This window comes from Lytechinus pictus, chromosome 2 (genome assembly GCF_037042905.1).
Source record: "Lytechinus pictus isolate F3 Inbred chromosome 2, Lp3.0, whole genome shotgun sequence".
Taxonomy (NCBI): Eukaryota; Metazoa; Echinodermata; class Echinoidea; order Temnopleuroida; family Toxopneustidae; genus Lytechinus; species Lytechinus pictus.
This window is the reverse complement of record NC_087246.1, coordinates 27727142-27746382: the sequence shown is the minus strand read 5'-3', so window position 1 is coordinate 27746382 and position 19241 is coordinate 27727142. Positions and strand designations below refer to the sequence as shown.

The 19241-nt window shown below is 35.9% G+C and overlaps 1 protein-coding gene across 1 annotated transcript; it reads right to left on the bottom strand.

The window, feature by feature from the left end:
* Window positions 1–8262: 8262 nt before the first annotated feature.
* Window positions 8263–18640, bottom strand: LOC129273165 (insulin receptor-like). The gene is made up of 8 exons (XM_054910204.2): window positions 18533–18640; window positions 17629–17764; window positions 16396–16639; window positions 15344–15464; window positions 14544–14700; window positions 13675–13787; window positions 12629–12836; window positions 8263–12158 (listed from the first exon to the last, which is right to left on the bottom strand). The coding sequence occupies exons 1-8, from the start codon at window positions 18618–18620 to the stop codon at window positions 11252–11254; spliced, it is 1974 nt and encodes a 657-aa protein (XP_054766179.2). The 5' UTR covers window positions 18621–18640; the 3' UTR covers window positions 8263–11251.
* Window positions 18641–19241: the final 601 nt, after the last annotated feature.

The following is a 19241-nucleotide window of genomic DNA, read 5'->3' as shown; positions in this document are numbered from 1 at the left end:
CCCCTGAAAAAGCAAGGACCCCCCAGTGACCTCCAGGAAAAAAATCCTAGCTACGCCAATGCTCCCTTCTCTTTTTTGTTCTTTCCTTAATTTTTTTTCTCTCTCTCCATTTCACTGTTTCTTTCTCCCTTTCCCCTTCCTTTTCGTCCCCTCTCCTTTGTTTTCCTTCTTTTTTTCTTTTCTCTTCCCTTCTCTCCCCTCTCCCTTCAATTTCTTCTTTTCTCTATCTCTTTCACCCTTCCTTTCATTCTTTTCCTTCTTTTCTCTCTTTTCTTCTTTTTCTTCTCCTTCTTCTTCATCAACTTTTGTTTTAAATGTACTGGGCTTCTTCATTCTTCTTTATCATTATCATTTCCACTTGATTAATTTTCGCTTGTTCTTATTTTTTATTCCTTCCCCATCCCCTGATAGGCCTAATATAAGGCCTAGAGCGGACAACATGTAATGCAATGTTCAATTTCTACAGTGGTCAGGTTCAACAATGAAAAACAAAAACACAAATAACATTAATAAACTGTATGTGTGTTGGCCTAATGGGAATAGCCCAACAAACCATTATCCCTAATGGAAATTTGACAAATTGGAAATTAGACCAAGTGACATGTAGACGAAATGAATGTTAGACTATCTGGAAATTAGACGAAGTGGAAATTAACCGAAGTGGAAATTAGACCAAGTGGAAATGAGCTGAAATGGAAATTAGACCAACTGCACATTAGACCAACTGCAATAGATCAAATGAATAATAGACCAAGTGAGGATTAGACAAGCTGGTATTAGACCAACTAGTATAAGACTAACCAACAATTAGATGATCTAGTATTAGACCGAATGCAATTAGACCAACTGACAATGAAATACATTAGACGAAATTGCAATTACTCCAAATGAAAGTTAGACCAAGTAATGATAAGCCCAACTGGGCATTACACCAAATGGCTATTAGAACAAGAGGTCATTAGACAAATTGGCTATTAGACCAAGAGGTCATTAGACCAATTGGCTATTAGACCAAGTGGTAATTAGACCAATTGGCTATTAGACCAAGTGGTCATTAGACTAATTGGGTATTAGACCATGTGGTCATTAGACCAAATGAGAATTTGGTCTAGAGAGTACTAGACCTATCGGGGTGGATGTCCTAGAGGGTAGTTGTCCTGGAGTGGACGTCCGGGGGTGGATATCCATGGGGTAGATGTCCTAGAATCAAGATAAACATCGTTTATTTTGGTCTATGTAGATATCTATGTACACAGAAATTGCTGGCCTGTAACTAGGGGGAGGGGTTGTTGGCCATCAGCAAAAATAAATTGAAAAAATGAATTAAAACAAAACGATAAAGTTATTCTTTTCTATGCCTATCAAGTGCAAAATGAGTTCCTTGATCTAAAAAATACCGAAAAAGATATCGAAATAAGTAACAAAATTAAAATCCCGGCCCTCATGAGTTGACCCCACCCCCTCCTATGGGCCTGGCCGAGGAGGGCGCTCAGGAGGTTAATACATGAAAAGAGGGACAGGGAAATTCGAGAGATAGAGACAAGTAGGCCTACAGTGTTAGATCTGTAAGATATTATATATATAAGGGAATTCTCTCTATACCCCGTTCCCGTTATATGTCACTCAATGTGTATTTTGCTCTTTACTGTATTTAGGATGGTAACGATGCACCACTTATAGAGTTGATGATACTTTTAACATCGTTGATGCGTGGAGCTGAAAAGGTACCCAAATATATTACTTGCCTTGCATTCCATGGCCCTTGGAAGCGGGGGTGCTGAAGCACCCCCATGAATTTCCCAGGGAGATGCTGCGTGTATTATTTTCCATAGCATAGGCAGCACCCCTGGAATTCCGGTAGATGTGTAAAATTTGAGAAATATATGGAAATGATCAACATTTAGTGTTAAAACCATTTTATTTTTTTGCTTGTCAAATTATTTTGGGACCCCCTGCAAAGAAATCGTTCCCAGGGCCCTGTTGCATTCCCACTTCATCTTTATCAAGATGATTAGTATATCTCTTCCTGATCATCCCTCCCCTTTTCTCTTCCTTCCTATCTCTTTAGCTATTATAGAAACCCTTTCACCCCTATCACTATTCATTTTTTCACTCGAGCTCTACCCCCTTTCTCATTCTCCCGTGCACCCCACCCCTCACCCTATCCTCTCCTCTGTCTATCTCTATTATTCTTTCTTTCTTTCTTCCTTCCTTCCTTCCTTCCTTCCTTCCTTCCTTCCTTCCTTCCTTCCTTCCTTTCTTTCTTTCTTTCTTTCTTTCTTTCTTTCTTTCTTTCTTTCTTTCTTTCTTTCTTTCTTTCTTTCTTTCTTTCTTTCTTTCTTTCTTTCTTTCTTTCTTTCTTTCTTTCTTTCTTTCTTTCTTTCTTTCTTTCTTTCTCTCTCTCTCTCTCTTTCTTTCTTTCTACCTCATCCTCATTAAGAGAGCACTGGTATTTTTCTTTTTACTCTCTTATATTTCTTTGAATTTCTCCTTCCTTTTCATTCCCACCTGAAATATAGGCCTATCCTTCTATCCATATCTTTTCCCCTCTCTTTCCCTCCCCTCCCTCCTTTTCTTCCTTTCATAATTATACTGTCTATTCACCATAGTTGACACGACTTCCTGAGCTATCTTCCTGTCTATCGCATTTCAATGCGCCAGTCTCACCTCTCCTCTGTTACCCCCATCTCTCACCCCTCCCATCTCCTTACCCCCCCCCCCCTCGGCCTTCTATCCCTCTTCATCTGACCCTCCCCCTCTCTCTCCCCCTCTGAGTCCACCTCCCTTTCCTACTCTCTCCTTTAATCGATTTAGATGCACGTACGTGTATGCCCACCGCTCTGCGCCCCTTGCTAACCTCCCCATTTCGGAACATAAAACGCACCTCGAGTTCTCGGACCGGTGTTCCCAGATGAAGAAAAAAAAGACTACCGGTCGCTGCAAGGGAGGCATCTCAAACACTTTCCACTAGCATACATTCTTCAACATTAAGCATTATGTTTATCACATGTGAAACAATGCAAGCATAACGAGCTATATCAAACAAGAAGGCATGAATATTGCGTTGACAACCGTTGGTTAGCTCACAAACAGTTAAAACCAATAACTTCATATCTCATATAGATATAAATGGCCATACTACAAATTCAAATATCAGTGCGTGTGCGAGTCCAGTGTGCCATTCCAAATGAAAACGCCAAAGTGAAAAGAAGCTTCGACCAAGTAGTAAAACGGTGTTCCTCAAAATACACCCATCCGTTGTTTTTCTTGATACCACTGTCATCCATTACCCTAATTGAAAGACGTTTCGGACGGTGCGTTTTCTTTTGATCAGGTCTTACGTCTCGGAAGGAAAACTATTTTCATTTATTTTTCTTTTTTAAGGTTTCCTTTCTTCTCCTTCTCCTTCCTCTTCTGTTGACCCGCTCTCTCTGCTTTTCTTCTTTCACCTTTGGACTATAATTACCCGTCTTTTGTTCACATCCTATTCCCTCTCATTTTGAATTGTCTTGTTTTTTATTGTCTGTCATAATCCGGTTCAATACAAGTCGAAACCTCGATTTTCTTTTTACACAAACATTTTGTATTTAACCATCCCAATCAAGCTTATTGATTCCCCTCTTCTGTCCCTCTCCCTTCACCTCTCGTATCCCTCTTTCTTTATCTTGCTATTTTTCCTCTCATCCCCCCTCTCTCTGGTACTGACTGCCTTTCCATGGACAACCTTCCAAGATCCATACTTCAAAATTAATAAAAATGCAAGAGTTTAAATACATGCCTCGATTCTATTTTTATTCATTTATTTTGTTATGTATTTTACTCTCTATTTTTTTTTTGGGGGGGGGGGGTAGGTAGGAGACACGAAAGGTAAAAAAAAATATTGGCATGATCTTTATCTCAACACCTATTTTCTTAAGTTTAAATGGAATGTTTTTTTTCATTTATATCTTAATCTATTCAATGTTCTGTTTCTTATAATATGATCACTTTGTAGATCGATAATTCTTTAACGTACATTATCAATCAATATAGAACCTACATTTACAAGCTATGCTTCTGTATAGGTCCTTCATATTTCATGTTAATGTATTTCTTTGTACAACTGTACATGTATTAATTGTCATTTTCTCATTGGGCTCAATATGTATTTTTTTGTGGAGTGTAATATAATCGATCGATCGATCATTAAATCTATCGATCAATCAATCAAATCAATCAATCAATCAAAATTTACTCAACTACTAATGACTTTGAGAGCTACAGTGAAGTTCACACACACTTACTGTTTGATGTCTGCCTCTCAGCAGTGAAGGAGGAGGTCAACCCCCACCTCCTTCGCCTACAGCTATACAAGCAGGATGAGCTGGCACAACAGCTGAGGCGGGACAATCTCCGCATCACAGGTGTGAAGGAGGAAGAGGAGACAGAAGAGGAGAGTGAGCAAGGTGCAAAAAAGGAGGAAAGTGAGGAGAAGCTTAAGAGCAAAGTTATTCAATGTGCAGCAAAAGTTGGAGTAACCATCAAGAAAGAGGACCTTTCTACCTGCCATCGCATAGGGAGAAAATCAGAAGGGAAGGTGAGGCAGATTCTGGTTCGCCTTGTGTCAAGGAGCAAGAGAGATGCCATCCATGCTGGCCGTTTCAAACTGAAAGGGGATAGCAGCATGGATGGTGTATACATCAATGAGGATATTACCCCCATGAGATTTGCTGTCCTAAAGACAGCAAAAGCAAGTCCTCTTGTGAAGAGAGTGAGTACGCAAAACGGGAACATTGTATGTAAGCTCACGGATGACAGTTACAAGACGATCGCTTCTCCGGACGATCTCTTCGATATTGGCTTGGACACTATCAACTACCAAAACTTCAAGCTACATTATATGGAGTAATAACTTGACTAGCCTGCATATGTCTGATAAATATGAATAATGGATGATACAAATATTTCTTACGAGTTATTACCATGTAATATTGACAAAGTCCTTAATTTTGAGACATCCCTATCTTTGAAATTAACCCACATAAATATACGCTCTTTAGTGAAAAATATTGATAACCTTAGACTGTTGTATGAAGATAGTATGAATACTAAATTTGATATAATTGGCTTATCAGAAGTCTGGAATGCGTCTAATACCTCTGTTTTAAATTTACAAGGGTATACTCTTGAAGTAAATGGTCGCAAGGATGATTTGAGAGGAGGAGGAGTCGGAGCCTATATTAAATCAAATTTGAAATATACTCGCTTAAGTTATGACATTGCCCATGCAGAATCTCTGTGGTTACAAGTTAATATTACTGATGAGCTAAAGATAATCATAGCCGTGATATATAGAAAACCAAATACAAATGTAAAAGAATTCCAAGATAGTCTGTTAGATATACTACAAACAATTAAAGTAGATAAACGTAAGTGTGTACTGTTAGGTGATTTTAATGTGAATATTTTAAGTATAGAAGACATAGCTGATGACTTCACTTCTTCTCTACAATGTGTGGGTTTAGAACAATTAATAAAATCACCGACAAGAGTAACCAAGGACTCTTCAACTTTAATAGATCACATTTATTCAAATGTTGATACTGTTGAAACTCATTCAGGGGTCATACATACTGATATCTCTGACCATTTTCCAGTGTTTGTAGTATTCAAGAACATGGCCAAGTTATGTTCAAATCAAAAGAAAATTACCTATCGATGCTACAGAAAATTCAATATTGAACAGTTTAAAGAAGACCTTTCTGTCTTCAACTGGGAAGAGGTATTAAACTGCCATGATGTAAATATTGCATACTCTACGTTTTGCAAGTCTTTCTCATATATATGTAACAAACATGCACCTATGAAAACTAAACAAATTGGAAAAAAGAAAGATATTAAAAAGAAGGTCTGGATAACTACAGGAATAATTAAATCAATACGTGTTAAACAGAAGTTATATGCAAAAGTCCTAAAGACAAACTACAATGAAGATATTGTGAAGAAATATAAAAAATATAGAAACTTGCTCACTACGATTTTAAAGAATGCAAAACGTACTTATTACACCAATTTACTATATGAAAACCGATGTAACACGAGTAAGACATGGGAAATCATTAATGAATTATTGGTTGGAAAAAAAAAAATTCAAGGGTTGTTGAAGTAGACAGGCTTATCAAAAAGGTCAATGGAGACAATAACCTCATTACATCTATAAATGATATTGTCAATGAATTCAATAACTACTTTGTAAATATTGGTCCGAATCTAGCAGATACTTTGCCAAATGAAAATGTGTCACACAGACGTTACTTAGGGGCAAGAGTTAACAATTCTTTATTTTGGAAACCTGTGACTGAGGATGAGGTTTTTAATCATCTTATAACTCTAGATGAAAAGAAAGCTTGTGGTCATGATAATTTACCAGCACGATTGTTAAGAGATAGTGCTGTTTACATTTCAGGTGTCCTGGCATATATCTTTAATTTATCTTTAGAATGTGGGAGGGTACCAGATGAAATGAAAATAGCAAAAGTTACGCCTATCCACAAAAAGGGACCAAAATATGAACCTGGAAACTATAGACCAATATCTGTTTTGCCAGTGCTCGGAAAGGTTTTCGAAAAAGTAGCAAACGGGCGATTAGTACAGTTTTTAGAAACAAACAATGCTTTTTACCACCACCAGTATGGTTTTCGTAAGAAGTACAGTACTAAGTTGTCATTAATAAATTTGTCCAACACTCTCTTAAAAGCAATTGATGAGAGTAAAGCTACACTTGGGATATTCATTGACTTCAAAAAAGCATTTGATACGATCAATCATAATGTCTTAATCAACAAACTCTCTCACTATGGAATACGCGGTCTCCCGCTTAAATGGTTCGAAGACTATCTTAGAGGAAGATATCAGTTTGTTCAATATGAAGAGACAGTCTCTAAGAAAATGGAAATCACATGCGGTGTTCCTCAAGGTTCGGTTCTAGGACCAACATTATTTTTACTGTATATAAACGATCTACCATCTGTTTCTAATTATTTCAATTTCAGATTATTTGCAGACGATTCTAATCTATTTCATACCTTCCCAGCTGGACAAGATGAAATTGATGTAAATGAAGTCAATATTAACATAAATAAAATACAAGAATGGTGTGTTGCAAACAAGCTTACTATCAACTCTATGAAAACGAAATTCATGTTGATTGGTAGCAGAAGGAAAAATATTAGACTAGCTGGTAAATTGGAAATAGCCGGAGAGGAGATTGAAGAGGTTAATGAAGCAACTTTTGTAGGTATAACAATAGATAAACATCTAACTTGGAAGAACCATATTAGAATAGTTAATTCATGTATACGTAAAAGAGTAGGAATTATATTTCGGTTGCGACATTTTGTACCAAAATATACATTAGTATTATTATACAAGGCATTCATAGAGCCACACATAACTTATGGAATCGAGGTGTGGGGGAGTACTTACAAGAGTAGCTTAAATTGTATATTTTACACCCCAAAAATGGCAGTACGTGCCATCACATTCAGTGAGTGGCGAGCTCATACACGTGTATTATTTCAGAATTTAAAGATCCTAAATGTATTTGAAATGCACAATTTATCTATATGTACCAACATGTATGACCTGGGTAATAATAACTTACCTCACTCTTTAGTAGATTATTGCGATGTAATAGAGCATAGATACCCAACAAGACAAAAAGAAGGTCGACAAGTACATTTACCAAAATTACGGACTACTCAAGGACAATTCTCTCTATCTTTCTTAGGAAGTGATTACTGGAATAATGTACCATTAGCCATCAAACTAAAAGTATCCAGAAACGATTTCAGGAATTCATTACAAAATCATTTATTAAATCAATAACTTATCATATTGCTCTGTATATAACATAAAATGTTACACTCATAATTTTATTTTGTTTTTTTGTAGTTGTTGTGTTTTTTACAAAAACATACTTTAAAGTTCAATATTCGCCTATATTACTAATATGTGTAGGGGCCAGGCTCGACTAGCACTTGTGCTATTTTCTGGTCCCTTTTATCAGCTCTTAACATATACATGTATGTTTCATTTCTGTAATATTTATATGCATGACATAATAATGTAATATGTAAACATCTGTAAATATGTTGTTATCGTTGGTGAATAAAATCAAATCAAATCAAATCTTCTATACTAACAAGTAAAATAAACATAAACAAAAAAAGACCCTCTAAACTGAACTGTACAAAAAAAAACCCACAACAAATCATTTGAGTTTTACAGTGTAGTTTTGACTACAGTTCATTTATTTTCAAAGGAGAAAAAATATATATGATGTAAGTGACATAAAACAAGGCACAAGTATATTTTTTGACAAACAGCATAGAAGATCATCATAATTTTGCATGAATTAACTCTTCAAGCTGGTAGACAATTGCATGGATTGTTATCCTATCAAATATCAAAGAAAAATACACTGGTGATGAAATTGAATTCCAATTATTGCACTGATAAAGAAAACATTGCATTGATGATAAAAATGATACAACTTGTAAAATGATAAAATGACATGGTCAAAAATATTGCACAACATAGAATAGAAAAAGCAAATGGAAAATATTGCACTCTTAAAATGGAAATAAAACATCTGTTCTTACATGGCACAACAAAGCTTCCCAACATTTGTAAACAAAATCAATCATTATATCGCTGGAATTAATTCACCCTTAGTAACAGGGACAAACCTGTGACATAACAGTGGAATCACTAATATCACAGTAACACACACCAAAATGGAATAGAAACAACCTTGTTAGAAGTTATTCATGTAATATTTCAAAACACCTGATTAACTTCACAAAGGTACTGTTTTCCATGTTCAGTTCCCCTCTCCAACATTATTGACAGATTGATAAAGCAATTGGGTGGTCAGTTTCAGAAATGCAAATAAATGATCCATGAACAATAACCTTTATGATCACTGATTACTTCCCACAGAAATCTGGTATTCGATGGGCACTTGAAAAATGCTAACAATATTTATCGTTGATCAGCTCTGTGCAATTGATACCAATTCCTCAATCATTCATATTTTTTACAAATGAATTTTATATTAGAGTGGAACTCCTCTTTGATTTACTGTGTCAGGACAGTTAACACTTTCACAAAACTCATGTCTAGTGTGGTGTTTCGTGAAGATCTTTGAAGTTAAACACAATTTTACACAAGACAAGCGACCCTTAAGGGGCTTTCACAATTGCCCGTGCGATCGTTTGCGATCATTTTCTCACAATATATGTTGCACACAATCGCAACGGTTGTAAGCAGACGTACCACCACTGAAAGGGGCTTTATTTCGGTGCTAAATACAAATTTCAATCATTTTAATTCGCATTAGCTAAACAGGAAATCCAATCTCTGTAGATAAAAATTCTCATTGTTGCTATTACACGGAATATTTGAGTGCAGCTCAATTAGTAAAAAGGTAATCAGAGGGCATAACTATATGAACAGAATTATGAAAGGGCCCCTGGGTTAGGTTATAGGGCAGTATTACATGTACATCAAATTTATCACTCTTTGAGAGAAAAATCCTCATTATTCACAAGAAATTCAAAGCAACACCAATTTTACACAATTAATGACCGGTTGGGTACAGGAGGCATAAATTTGACATCTGTCATTATGGCCCGAATTCACGAAGGTGGTTTTGAAAAACCCACGGTTGAGTCCATGGTTTATGTAGAATTCCTTTATAAATTACACTTAATTTAGCGCGTATATCAAATAATGTCCAATGCTGATGCGCGCTACTGTCGCAGTGCGCCAAATTGACGCCTGTTGCCATGGTTAGATAAGCTATTTTATTCATGAGTCTACTGTTTGAAGAGTGGACTCATTAAAAACAGTGGACTCATTAATAAAATAGCGTGGATAACCACAGCAACACATTGGACATTTTCAAATATACGCGGTAAATCAAGCGTAATTTATACAGGAAATCTGCATAAACCATGGATTCAACCGAGGGTTTTCAAAACCACCTTTGTGAATTCAGGCCTATATGACTGAAAAAGTTCATCTATTTGGTTTGATGACATGAGAAAACTTGAAGAAGCTTGCAACTTCCCAAGTGAAAACTTACAGGTAAAATTTTATGATCTAAAAAAAAAGCTTTCTCATGTCAGATGCAGTTATAGGTTTAACTTTCTTTGAAGGTCTAAATGGATGGGAGATATATGAATGTAAAATGAAAAAAAAGCAATGAGAGCAAAGGAAATTTCAAAAGTCCTAAATATGCACTTCAGATTGGTTGAAAATCAAATTGCATTTTATTTTTTGACTTGTGTTTGATCCCAGCTCTTTCAGTAATAGTTCCCATAAAGCCAAATATTTGGAATAAACACATTTAATCAAACATACCTCTAGAATATAACATATTGTATCATTATGATCGATTTAGGTTTTAGATATAGCTGTAGCATTTCTCAAAAAAAAATATATATTCCATCAATAACACTTAACATCAAACAACTTGGGATAAAATTAGCATGATCAAATTTGCACCTTTATAATGGCATTAAACAAATAAATATATATCCCTTAGATATAGTCCTTGATGAATCATCTACTCTAAATAATAAATGCATGATAATCATCTCATTATTATCATCAATTAAATAGGTATGTACATGTATATTGATTTAAATAAAATAAGAATCGAGCATGACATACATTTCTGAAGAGTAATCAAGTATTTACAATATTCTTGATAGTACTATTAGCGAGTCAATATTGCGCTGAATACAGTAACCATACAGTACATAGGCAAGAGGTCCAAAATCACTATACATCAACATCAAACCTTAACTAGGTTTACATAATGATTATTTTTATAGAGATATGAATTTCATCTTCATAATCTTTGAACAAATCATTTTGAAGAATAATAAATAAACATATATACGTAAAGAGGCACTCAAATAAAGTCTTTCCGGAATAGGTGTCTGAAACTCATCAAGTGTTGATTAGTATGAATCAAATAAATAACATTCAATCTAGTTATGATTATTGTAATGAAGATTTAATGAAGAAAACAGTATGATTTAGTATTTCATTTCACGATTGGTCCTGTTCCTCAAAGGCACTAGTAACAAAATTGTCAATTGTGTGATATATTGTTTGAAAGCTAGGACAAGACTGAGAGAATATCACTATATAATTCAAGATAAGATCCATTTGCTTTCAAAGGTGAGAAGACCAACAACTAGGTGGAGACGAAGGATATCATAGTCTCTTCTTCCTTACTATCATCAAAGCCATTTCTTGATAAAGTCACATATAAGGAGTGCTTACTAGAAGGTGATTTGCTTCCCGATGACTTGCTACCAAGCGATTTACTCCTCGGTCTCTTGCTCCCTCTACGGCTGGACTGTGACCGCAGAAGAGGTAGTCCATCAAATTTTCCACTGTCAATACAGCTGAACAGAGACCACGAGTTCTGCTTGGATTCCGTGTAAATATTGTCCTCTGTTGCAGCCTTCTTCAGGAGTTTATTGAAGGTACCCCCTGAGGGTAACCTATGGAGAAAGTGGTGTTCTAAGGTAGCAGACGTCCTAGAGCGCCCTCTATGAATTACAGGTGGAGGATCCTCTACGGCCACAAGGCAGGAGTCCTGCGACGTGGACGGGGTGCTTGTGTTAGACATGGATGTTGACGGGGCACTTGCGGTGGAGCTGATAATCGAGATGCAGTTTCTTTCAGTTTCAGAGTCGTGTCTCAGTCTCCGTGACCCGCTTGGAGCAAGCTCAAAGCTACACCGGTTGAAGCTCTGTTTGTTCCTTGATCTGCGTTTGGAGGCACGGAAAATGTGGCCAACGCTTGCCAGGTGACCCGTGAGGAACTCTTCCTCGTGTATGCGGCTGAATTCGCGTCCCATCTGCATTTCAGTGCTGCTATTGCTCCTAGTGCTGTGTTTGGGGAGGGGGTGTTTGGGGCGGACGGGTGATAAGGGTAGTCCGGTGTTGTGGATCTCTTCAGGAGGGATGCTGCCTAAAGGGACACCAAGACACGGGGTGATAAGGTGTGGCCTTTGACAGAGGATGTCTGTTACATCTTTGGCTGTTGGTCGATGCTGCGGTTGGATGGCCCAGCACTGCATCATCAACGCTCCTCTGCAAAATAAAAAAGAAAGAAGTATTTTATGTAACTGCATATCTTTTATTTATAATGCTGAAATCTAGAATGGGCAAAATAATCCAGCCAAATGATCACAGCCATGGCATTTATAGTTTAAAACACAAAAACAATTCATTATTCAACATCAAAGGAATCAACATTTTTATTCCTCGGTACACATGAAAAATAAGAAATCAAACCTCATACAAATGGTACACTAGAAATTGTACAGAATGACTTGGAAAGAAATTCAGTTGGATTCATAAAAAGAAAACAAAAAACAGTAAAATATTCTTATTCAAATGAAAAAAAAGACATTATGTTGCCTAACAAATTACTGTTTTTTTATCGCATAATTTTAATGCTTGTATACAGAAGATGTTCTGATTATGTCGTAATAGTTTTTTATATCTTGTTTTTATAAATAACATCCATCAAGAAAAAAACAGAAGCCCTATCTACTCACAGTGCAGGGCTGCACCCCTCAGGAGGTCGGAGGGAGTTTCCGTTCCTGATGTAATCTAACACCTCAGCATTGGATAGCTCTTGGTATGGGAAACTACCAAAGGTCACAACCTCATAGATGACCACGCCTAGCGACCATACATCACTCATGGTGGTAAAGATGCCTTCTGTCAAAGACTCTGGAGCCATCCATCGTACTGGCAGTTTGCCTAGAGAGGGCAGTATACAGTTTAGAGAAGAGTGTAAATATTAGGCAAAATATTTAGGCAAAATAACCTTCCTCTAATTAACCTTTAAAATAATCTTTTCTCCATTTTTTTTCTTGTACAATATCATGTGCAAAAATGTTTATTTCTATTCTGTTCAGGGAAAAAAGTAATTTCTTACAAAGTCTGTTTTTTACTTGTCGATTGATATTGTTTTTTTTTTCTCTCTGCTTTCACATTGTTATGGAAGAGAAATTGGGCAGTTAACTTCATTTGTTATAATTCTGAAAACTTGTAATCTCATTGATATTGATATATTTATTTGTTTGGTATACATGTACAAAATCTTGATTTATATGAATTGTGATTGTAAACTTATTGATTTGAAAGAGGAAGAAAATAAATATTATTAAAAAAAATACATATTGATTTCAAACTAGATTAGGTGATATTCTCTAAGCCTGGCAAATTAAAAAATAATTATATCCAGTTCTTATATAGCACACATCATCAAGTACCATTATATTAACATCTCTATGCGCTACCATAATAGTTTGGATATTACTACATTAGCTTTAGCCCGCCAAGCCTTTTACAGTGCACAAGCAATTCAAGGAAAATGATCTGTTTGTGTTTATAAGTTGATATATACATGTAAACATTACAATTTAAGTGGAATGGTAACTATGATTACTTGGTATTTGCCATGAATCGAACCAATCAAATTCAAAATTGTTATTTATTGCGTTATGAAGAGCCTTACATGAATAAAACCCTTGCAAAATAAGTGTCTTGTACTCGGCAGAAAAGACAAAAATTATCACTAAGGACAAGGACTTACTTCTTTTGCCTAGTCTATAGTAGTCCGAGTCATACAGCGCCCGTGTCATGCCAAAATCCCCAATCTTGACAGTATATGACGCATCCACCAAGCAGTTTCTGCATGCTAGATCCCTAGATACAAGAAATATGAAGACTAATGAATGAAAAACATTGAAAATCAAATTGATTCATGCGGATGGCCCTTGACAAAAGCGGTTAAAATTGTATCTTTTTCTAGTGTATAATCAAGAGACAAAGTCACAGACAAAATTAGACATATAAACTATCTTAAAAGCAACAAATGATCAAGATTCTCTAAACACCATGAATGACAGTACGGGGGGGGGGGGGGAGCAGGAGCACAGTTGCACTTCGACACACAGAGACCAGTTCTAAATGAAGAATTTGAATGGGATGGAGTATGCTATTGCAATAGGCATGATAACTCAAAGCTCAGGCCATTCATGTTTAATCTGAAAGCTTGTAAACAATGGTTACTGGTAACCTGATCTTAGTTGAATCCTGAGAAAAAACAACCTTGCTTATGTTCATAAAAAATTTATTAGGAATTAATAATGGCTTTAACAGTCACAGATTTAATCAAACTTCATTTTAGTATTAGCAGATTTGAGTAAAACATGATTTAGTTCTAAATGATAAAAAGTACAGGATGTAGTGTAGCTGTGTTGGAGATGATGGTGAGGATGATGAGGATGAGGATGATGATGATGATGAGGATGATGGTAATGATGATGCTGACGATGGAGATGATATCAATGACAATGATGGATATTATGATTATGATGATGATGGTGGCCATATTGATGAAGATAAAGAGTATTTCCTACATTGATAGACATTTTTTTTTATCTCATTCCAATCACTCACCTATGCACATAGTTGATACTGGCTAGGTAGCTCAGACCAGAAGCTATGTCTAACACCATAGAAGTGAGTTGACTCGGACCCATCACATGTTGGTTCCTCGCGTATCCATTCTCACCGACAAGATGGCGCCGCCCAAGCAGGAAAGTTTTCAGGTCACCTAAGACCAGGGGAATAAAAACAAAGTCAATGTAGATACAATTTCTCTCTTGCACCCACTAAATAAGATCGCATATTTGATATGAAAAATAAGTCAGACATTTTTGTTGTTGGAACCAGCGGGATTTGAACCTGTCATCTACTGATTGCGGGTCAGCGACTCAACCACCAGGCCATCACTTGTCCGTGGTACAGTCATGATGACACTAAGAACAAATACCTCAATATCTCAGGGGGGCGTTTCATGAAAGGACTTGTCGGACGTTTTATCCGACAAGTCCCATTTTATCCGACAGTTACCATAGGAACAGTGCCTCTCAGCCAATCAACATGCAGGGAAAGATGTCAAATCTGACAACTTATCGGATGAAAATGTTGATGAAACACTCCCCTCATTTCTTACCTAACTTGCATTCTTAGTCCACCATGAACAATGGATTCAAACGCTGAAGGCTTGTTGGGAAAGTGTGATAATGTATATACAATTTCTAGCTTACACCCAGTAAATAAGATCGCATATCACATATATAAATATTACCATAATACATATAAAATAATTTCAAACATGTTTCTATATACGGGAAATGTAAAGGATAGTGAATTCTGTAATAACTGAAAAAGGTTTAAAGATTTCTTTTTTTTACCATAAAGCATGAATTCCATGACTGCATACATAGGTTCTCCTCTGGTACAAACTCCAAGAAGATTGACAATGTTCCTGTGATTGAATCTCTTCATTACCTCAGCTTCACTCAGAAAATCAAGCTGAAAAAAAGAAAGAAAAATAAATTACAGAAATAACCCAATATCGTAATTGAAAATCAAAATAAGTTCTGCTAAAATAGTTATGTGGAAGAAATGGATCAAAGAGATTGGGAAATGTAAATGACAATTCACCTTTAGATTAGGTAAGTGCTGTGGAACCTTGGAATCATCAAAATACTAAGAAATGAATTCTATATTGCTGTGAGAAACAATAACAAACAATACATACATAGCGTATCAATAGATCTGTTGTCATCTACCAAGGCCAAACACAAACTATTGGCAACTTATGCTAACGTATCATATATGCTAGGCATACATTGATTTAGATGGCTTATATTGTGACAGGGTCTTCATATTTTTATATCAATTTCTAATAGTAGTTTCATCTGTCATTTGAAACTTTTACAAACCTTTTCCATCAATACATCATAAGAGTATTTCGACAGGGATAGCTTACTCACACTGTGGGTTTTGAATACCAAACGTAGAAATAAATGACCATAACAGCATTAATTTCAGTTAAACCGAAGTGATGTCACAAAAAAACTTTTTTTTTGCATTTCAGCGTTTTTGATACCATATTTTGGTAGCACATGATGAAAAAAACCCACAACCAAAATTTTGTGGGAATCGGTAAATGGGTGCCTGAAATATGACCTCATGAATACATAATTAGCCCCATTGAAGTCAATACTTGGCCTGGTTCTTAAAGCTAGGAACCAGGCAAATAACACCTTGACTTCAATGGGGCTAATTATGTATTCATGAGGTAATATCTAAGGCCCCACATGGACCAATCCCACCAAATTTGGGTTGTGGGTTTTTTTTATCATGCTATACCAAATTATGGTATATAAAGCGCTGAAATGCAAAAAGTGAAAATTGATGACGTCACACTTCGGTACTCTGTAGGCCATCCCCCTCTTACCTTCTCCTCAACTGATGCACCAAGTTTCAGAGTCTTAACAGCGACTGCTGCCCATTTATTATCATCCAGCAACGCTTCACCCCCGTACACCGTACCGAACGCTCCTTCGCCAAGCTTCCTATTCAGTACGACATTCTCTCTCTGCATCTCCCATTCGTCAAGAGTGATTAGGGCGCCCTCTCCCAGCCCCATCAAGGTAAGTTGTTTGATGTGCTGTTCGGTACGTTTCACTTTCCTGTCGTATCTGGTTCATGGAGAGAGAGACGGAATACAAATTTTGAATTTTATTTAAAATTTCTAGCAGAGGTCAGATAAAGAAATAGCAATAGTAGCAATGATTTGAGAGATGGTTGACTTTATTTAAGCCATTGAAGGCACCTTATGAACATCCAAACCTTGCTTTAAACATGGTAACGAACCTGGCCAGATATGAGTAGTATTGGACTTAAGGTTACTGATGCGTATGCCCTTCACACAAACCAGAATCACATACATCCAAACTTTGTTTTTCAAATTCTGCTCAAGGAATTCTGCTCTACGTATCTTCATTGATTTCAGCATAGCCAAGCAATGACAATGTGTGAAAGTTGCAGCAAAAGGCCATGAATCAAATTCCAGGCAAGGAATTTTGTTTATGGGCATGACTTTCTAATAATAATTATAACAATTTAAAAATAGTTATACAGGACAAGAGTTGACGGATCGGGAGATGAAATGCATGGTATTTCAATAAAGAAAGACAAGATATCTCAAAATGCAGTGCTACCAGACACAGCCCTCTCAAGACAAACTGCAAGAATTATTACCTACAGATTCAAAGTAATATTATAGCTAAAAAAAAAGAAATATTCTAAATTTGAATGAAACATCTCTCACAAAGAACAAATCAGTTGCATATCACTACATGCACCAAACAATAAGTTTGAAACATATCTACATAATATCTCGACTCACTCACTCATCTGCATTAGGCCTAAATTACTCTTGTTCCATGACACGATGCAGAATTTAATATGCTACACATTTCTTCTAGCAAATTCTGATTAAATTTAGAATTCTTTATAGATTTAATCTAATTTATCTATCACACTTGTCTCAATCTTTCATTTATGATTTAATCACTCAAAATCTAGAATTGTTTATAGATTTTTATCTTTAAATCTAATTTAACTAAATTTTCAATGAGGTGGACTTTGCCTTTCCAAATACCAGTGTTTTGATTGAGGTTTATACCTTCTTTTGATGAAAACTGCTAAGATGATGGTTGAAACCAGTATGACAAGGAGGAGAATGGTATTCATGAGTGCTATAGCTGTTCGGCAGTCAGATCCCAGAGCTCGCCTTAATCCTTCTACCATACAGGTTGGACCTAAAATGTTGTAAGAAAACACAATTTCAAAATCATGTTAAAAATAGAATTAGTAATGGTTAATTTAAGGCCTTTATGAAGGGTCAATGCATCAACACATGAAAGGTGAAACACAAAGTATAATGTGATTAATTAAATTTATTGTTTGATCTTATTTTCAAGAATAAATGTTTCTCTTCTCTATTCAGATTCTGCATTGAATCTTTTCGAAGTCTCCTTTAAGTAACCTTTGAGTCTTCATGAAGTTTATTTGGGTCTTCTTTTAGTATTATTCAAACCTTCTTCTAGTCTCAAGATTCCTTGAGGCTTCTTTTAAATCATCTTTGTGTCACCTTTGGGTTTTCACTTAATCTTCGTTAAGTTTTTTTAGTCTCCTAGTCTCAAATTTGTAGGCTTATTTGAAGACATCTTTTAATCAACTTTGGGTTATCACTTTGTTAAGGTTCTTTGAGTCTTCTGTGAATGCTCCGTAAGTTTCCTTTCCTTCTTTGAACTTTCATTTATTTGAGTCTTTTTGGTCTGTCCTTGAGTTTCCCATCCCTACTTCAGTTCTCAGAGTCTTCTTAGGTTTCCTTGGAGTTCCTCTTGAGTCTTCTTCAAGTTTAAGTTTCTTTAAGACTGCTCTTTAGTTTCTTAGAGATCTTCTTTAAGTTCTATTTCTTCTTTAAGTTCTCTTTCTTCTTTAAGTTTAAGAATCTCCTTATAGATTTAAAAAAAGTTTCTTTGAGTAATCTCTCAAATTTTCTTTGAGTTCTTTGAACTACTTACCATTAGCCCCATCCGTTGGCTGATAACCAGAGGCCCACACGATACCTGATGTATTGAGAGATAAAGAGCCCTGGTCCTTAGTGTCCATATCAGGAATGTATGTACCAATGATCTACAGAAAAACAAAACAAAAATGAGCAAAATAATTTGAAAATTGACAGTCTTCTTTGATTCCTCATTAAATCATCTCTGAGTCACCACTGAGTCGTCAACAAGCTTACTTGAGTCTGTTTTCTCCAGTGAGTCTACTCCGAGCCCTGTCCATATCATTAATATTGTATGTACTAATGATCTACACAAAATAATGAAAATAATAATTGTTAAAAGTACATCATGAATGGGTAAAAAGGTGAATAAGCAAAAAGACAGAGAGAGAGAGAGAGCATGATTAATAAGGAAATGCTTTTCAATTTCCCTTTGCTTTGGGGAGTTGAACATCAACCAAAAAGATGAATATGGCGTATGAAGTCTGAAGAAGTGCATTCCTAAAAAATAATCATTTTCCAAAGACTTGAAGGTTTAACTAAACAGGGGTGATCTGAAGTAGCTGATACATTTTACAAAATAAAGACAAATTAAGGGTAAATCGTGAAAGTATCAAAAGGAAAGACAGGAATGAAAATACAAGAATGAAAGAATCAGTTAAAGAATGAGGATATCATTACAGAAAGAATAGAGGGCATACATGTAGGAAGAAAAGAGATGGGCA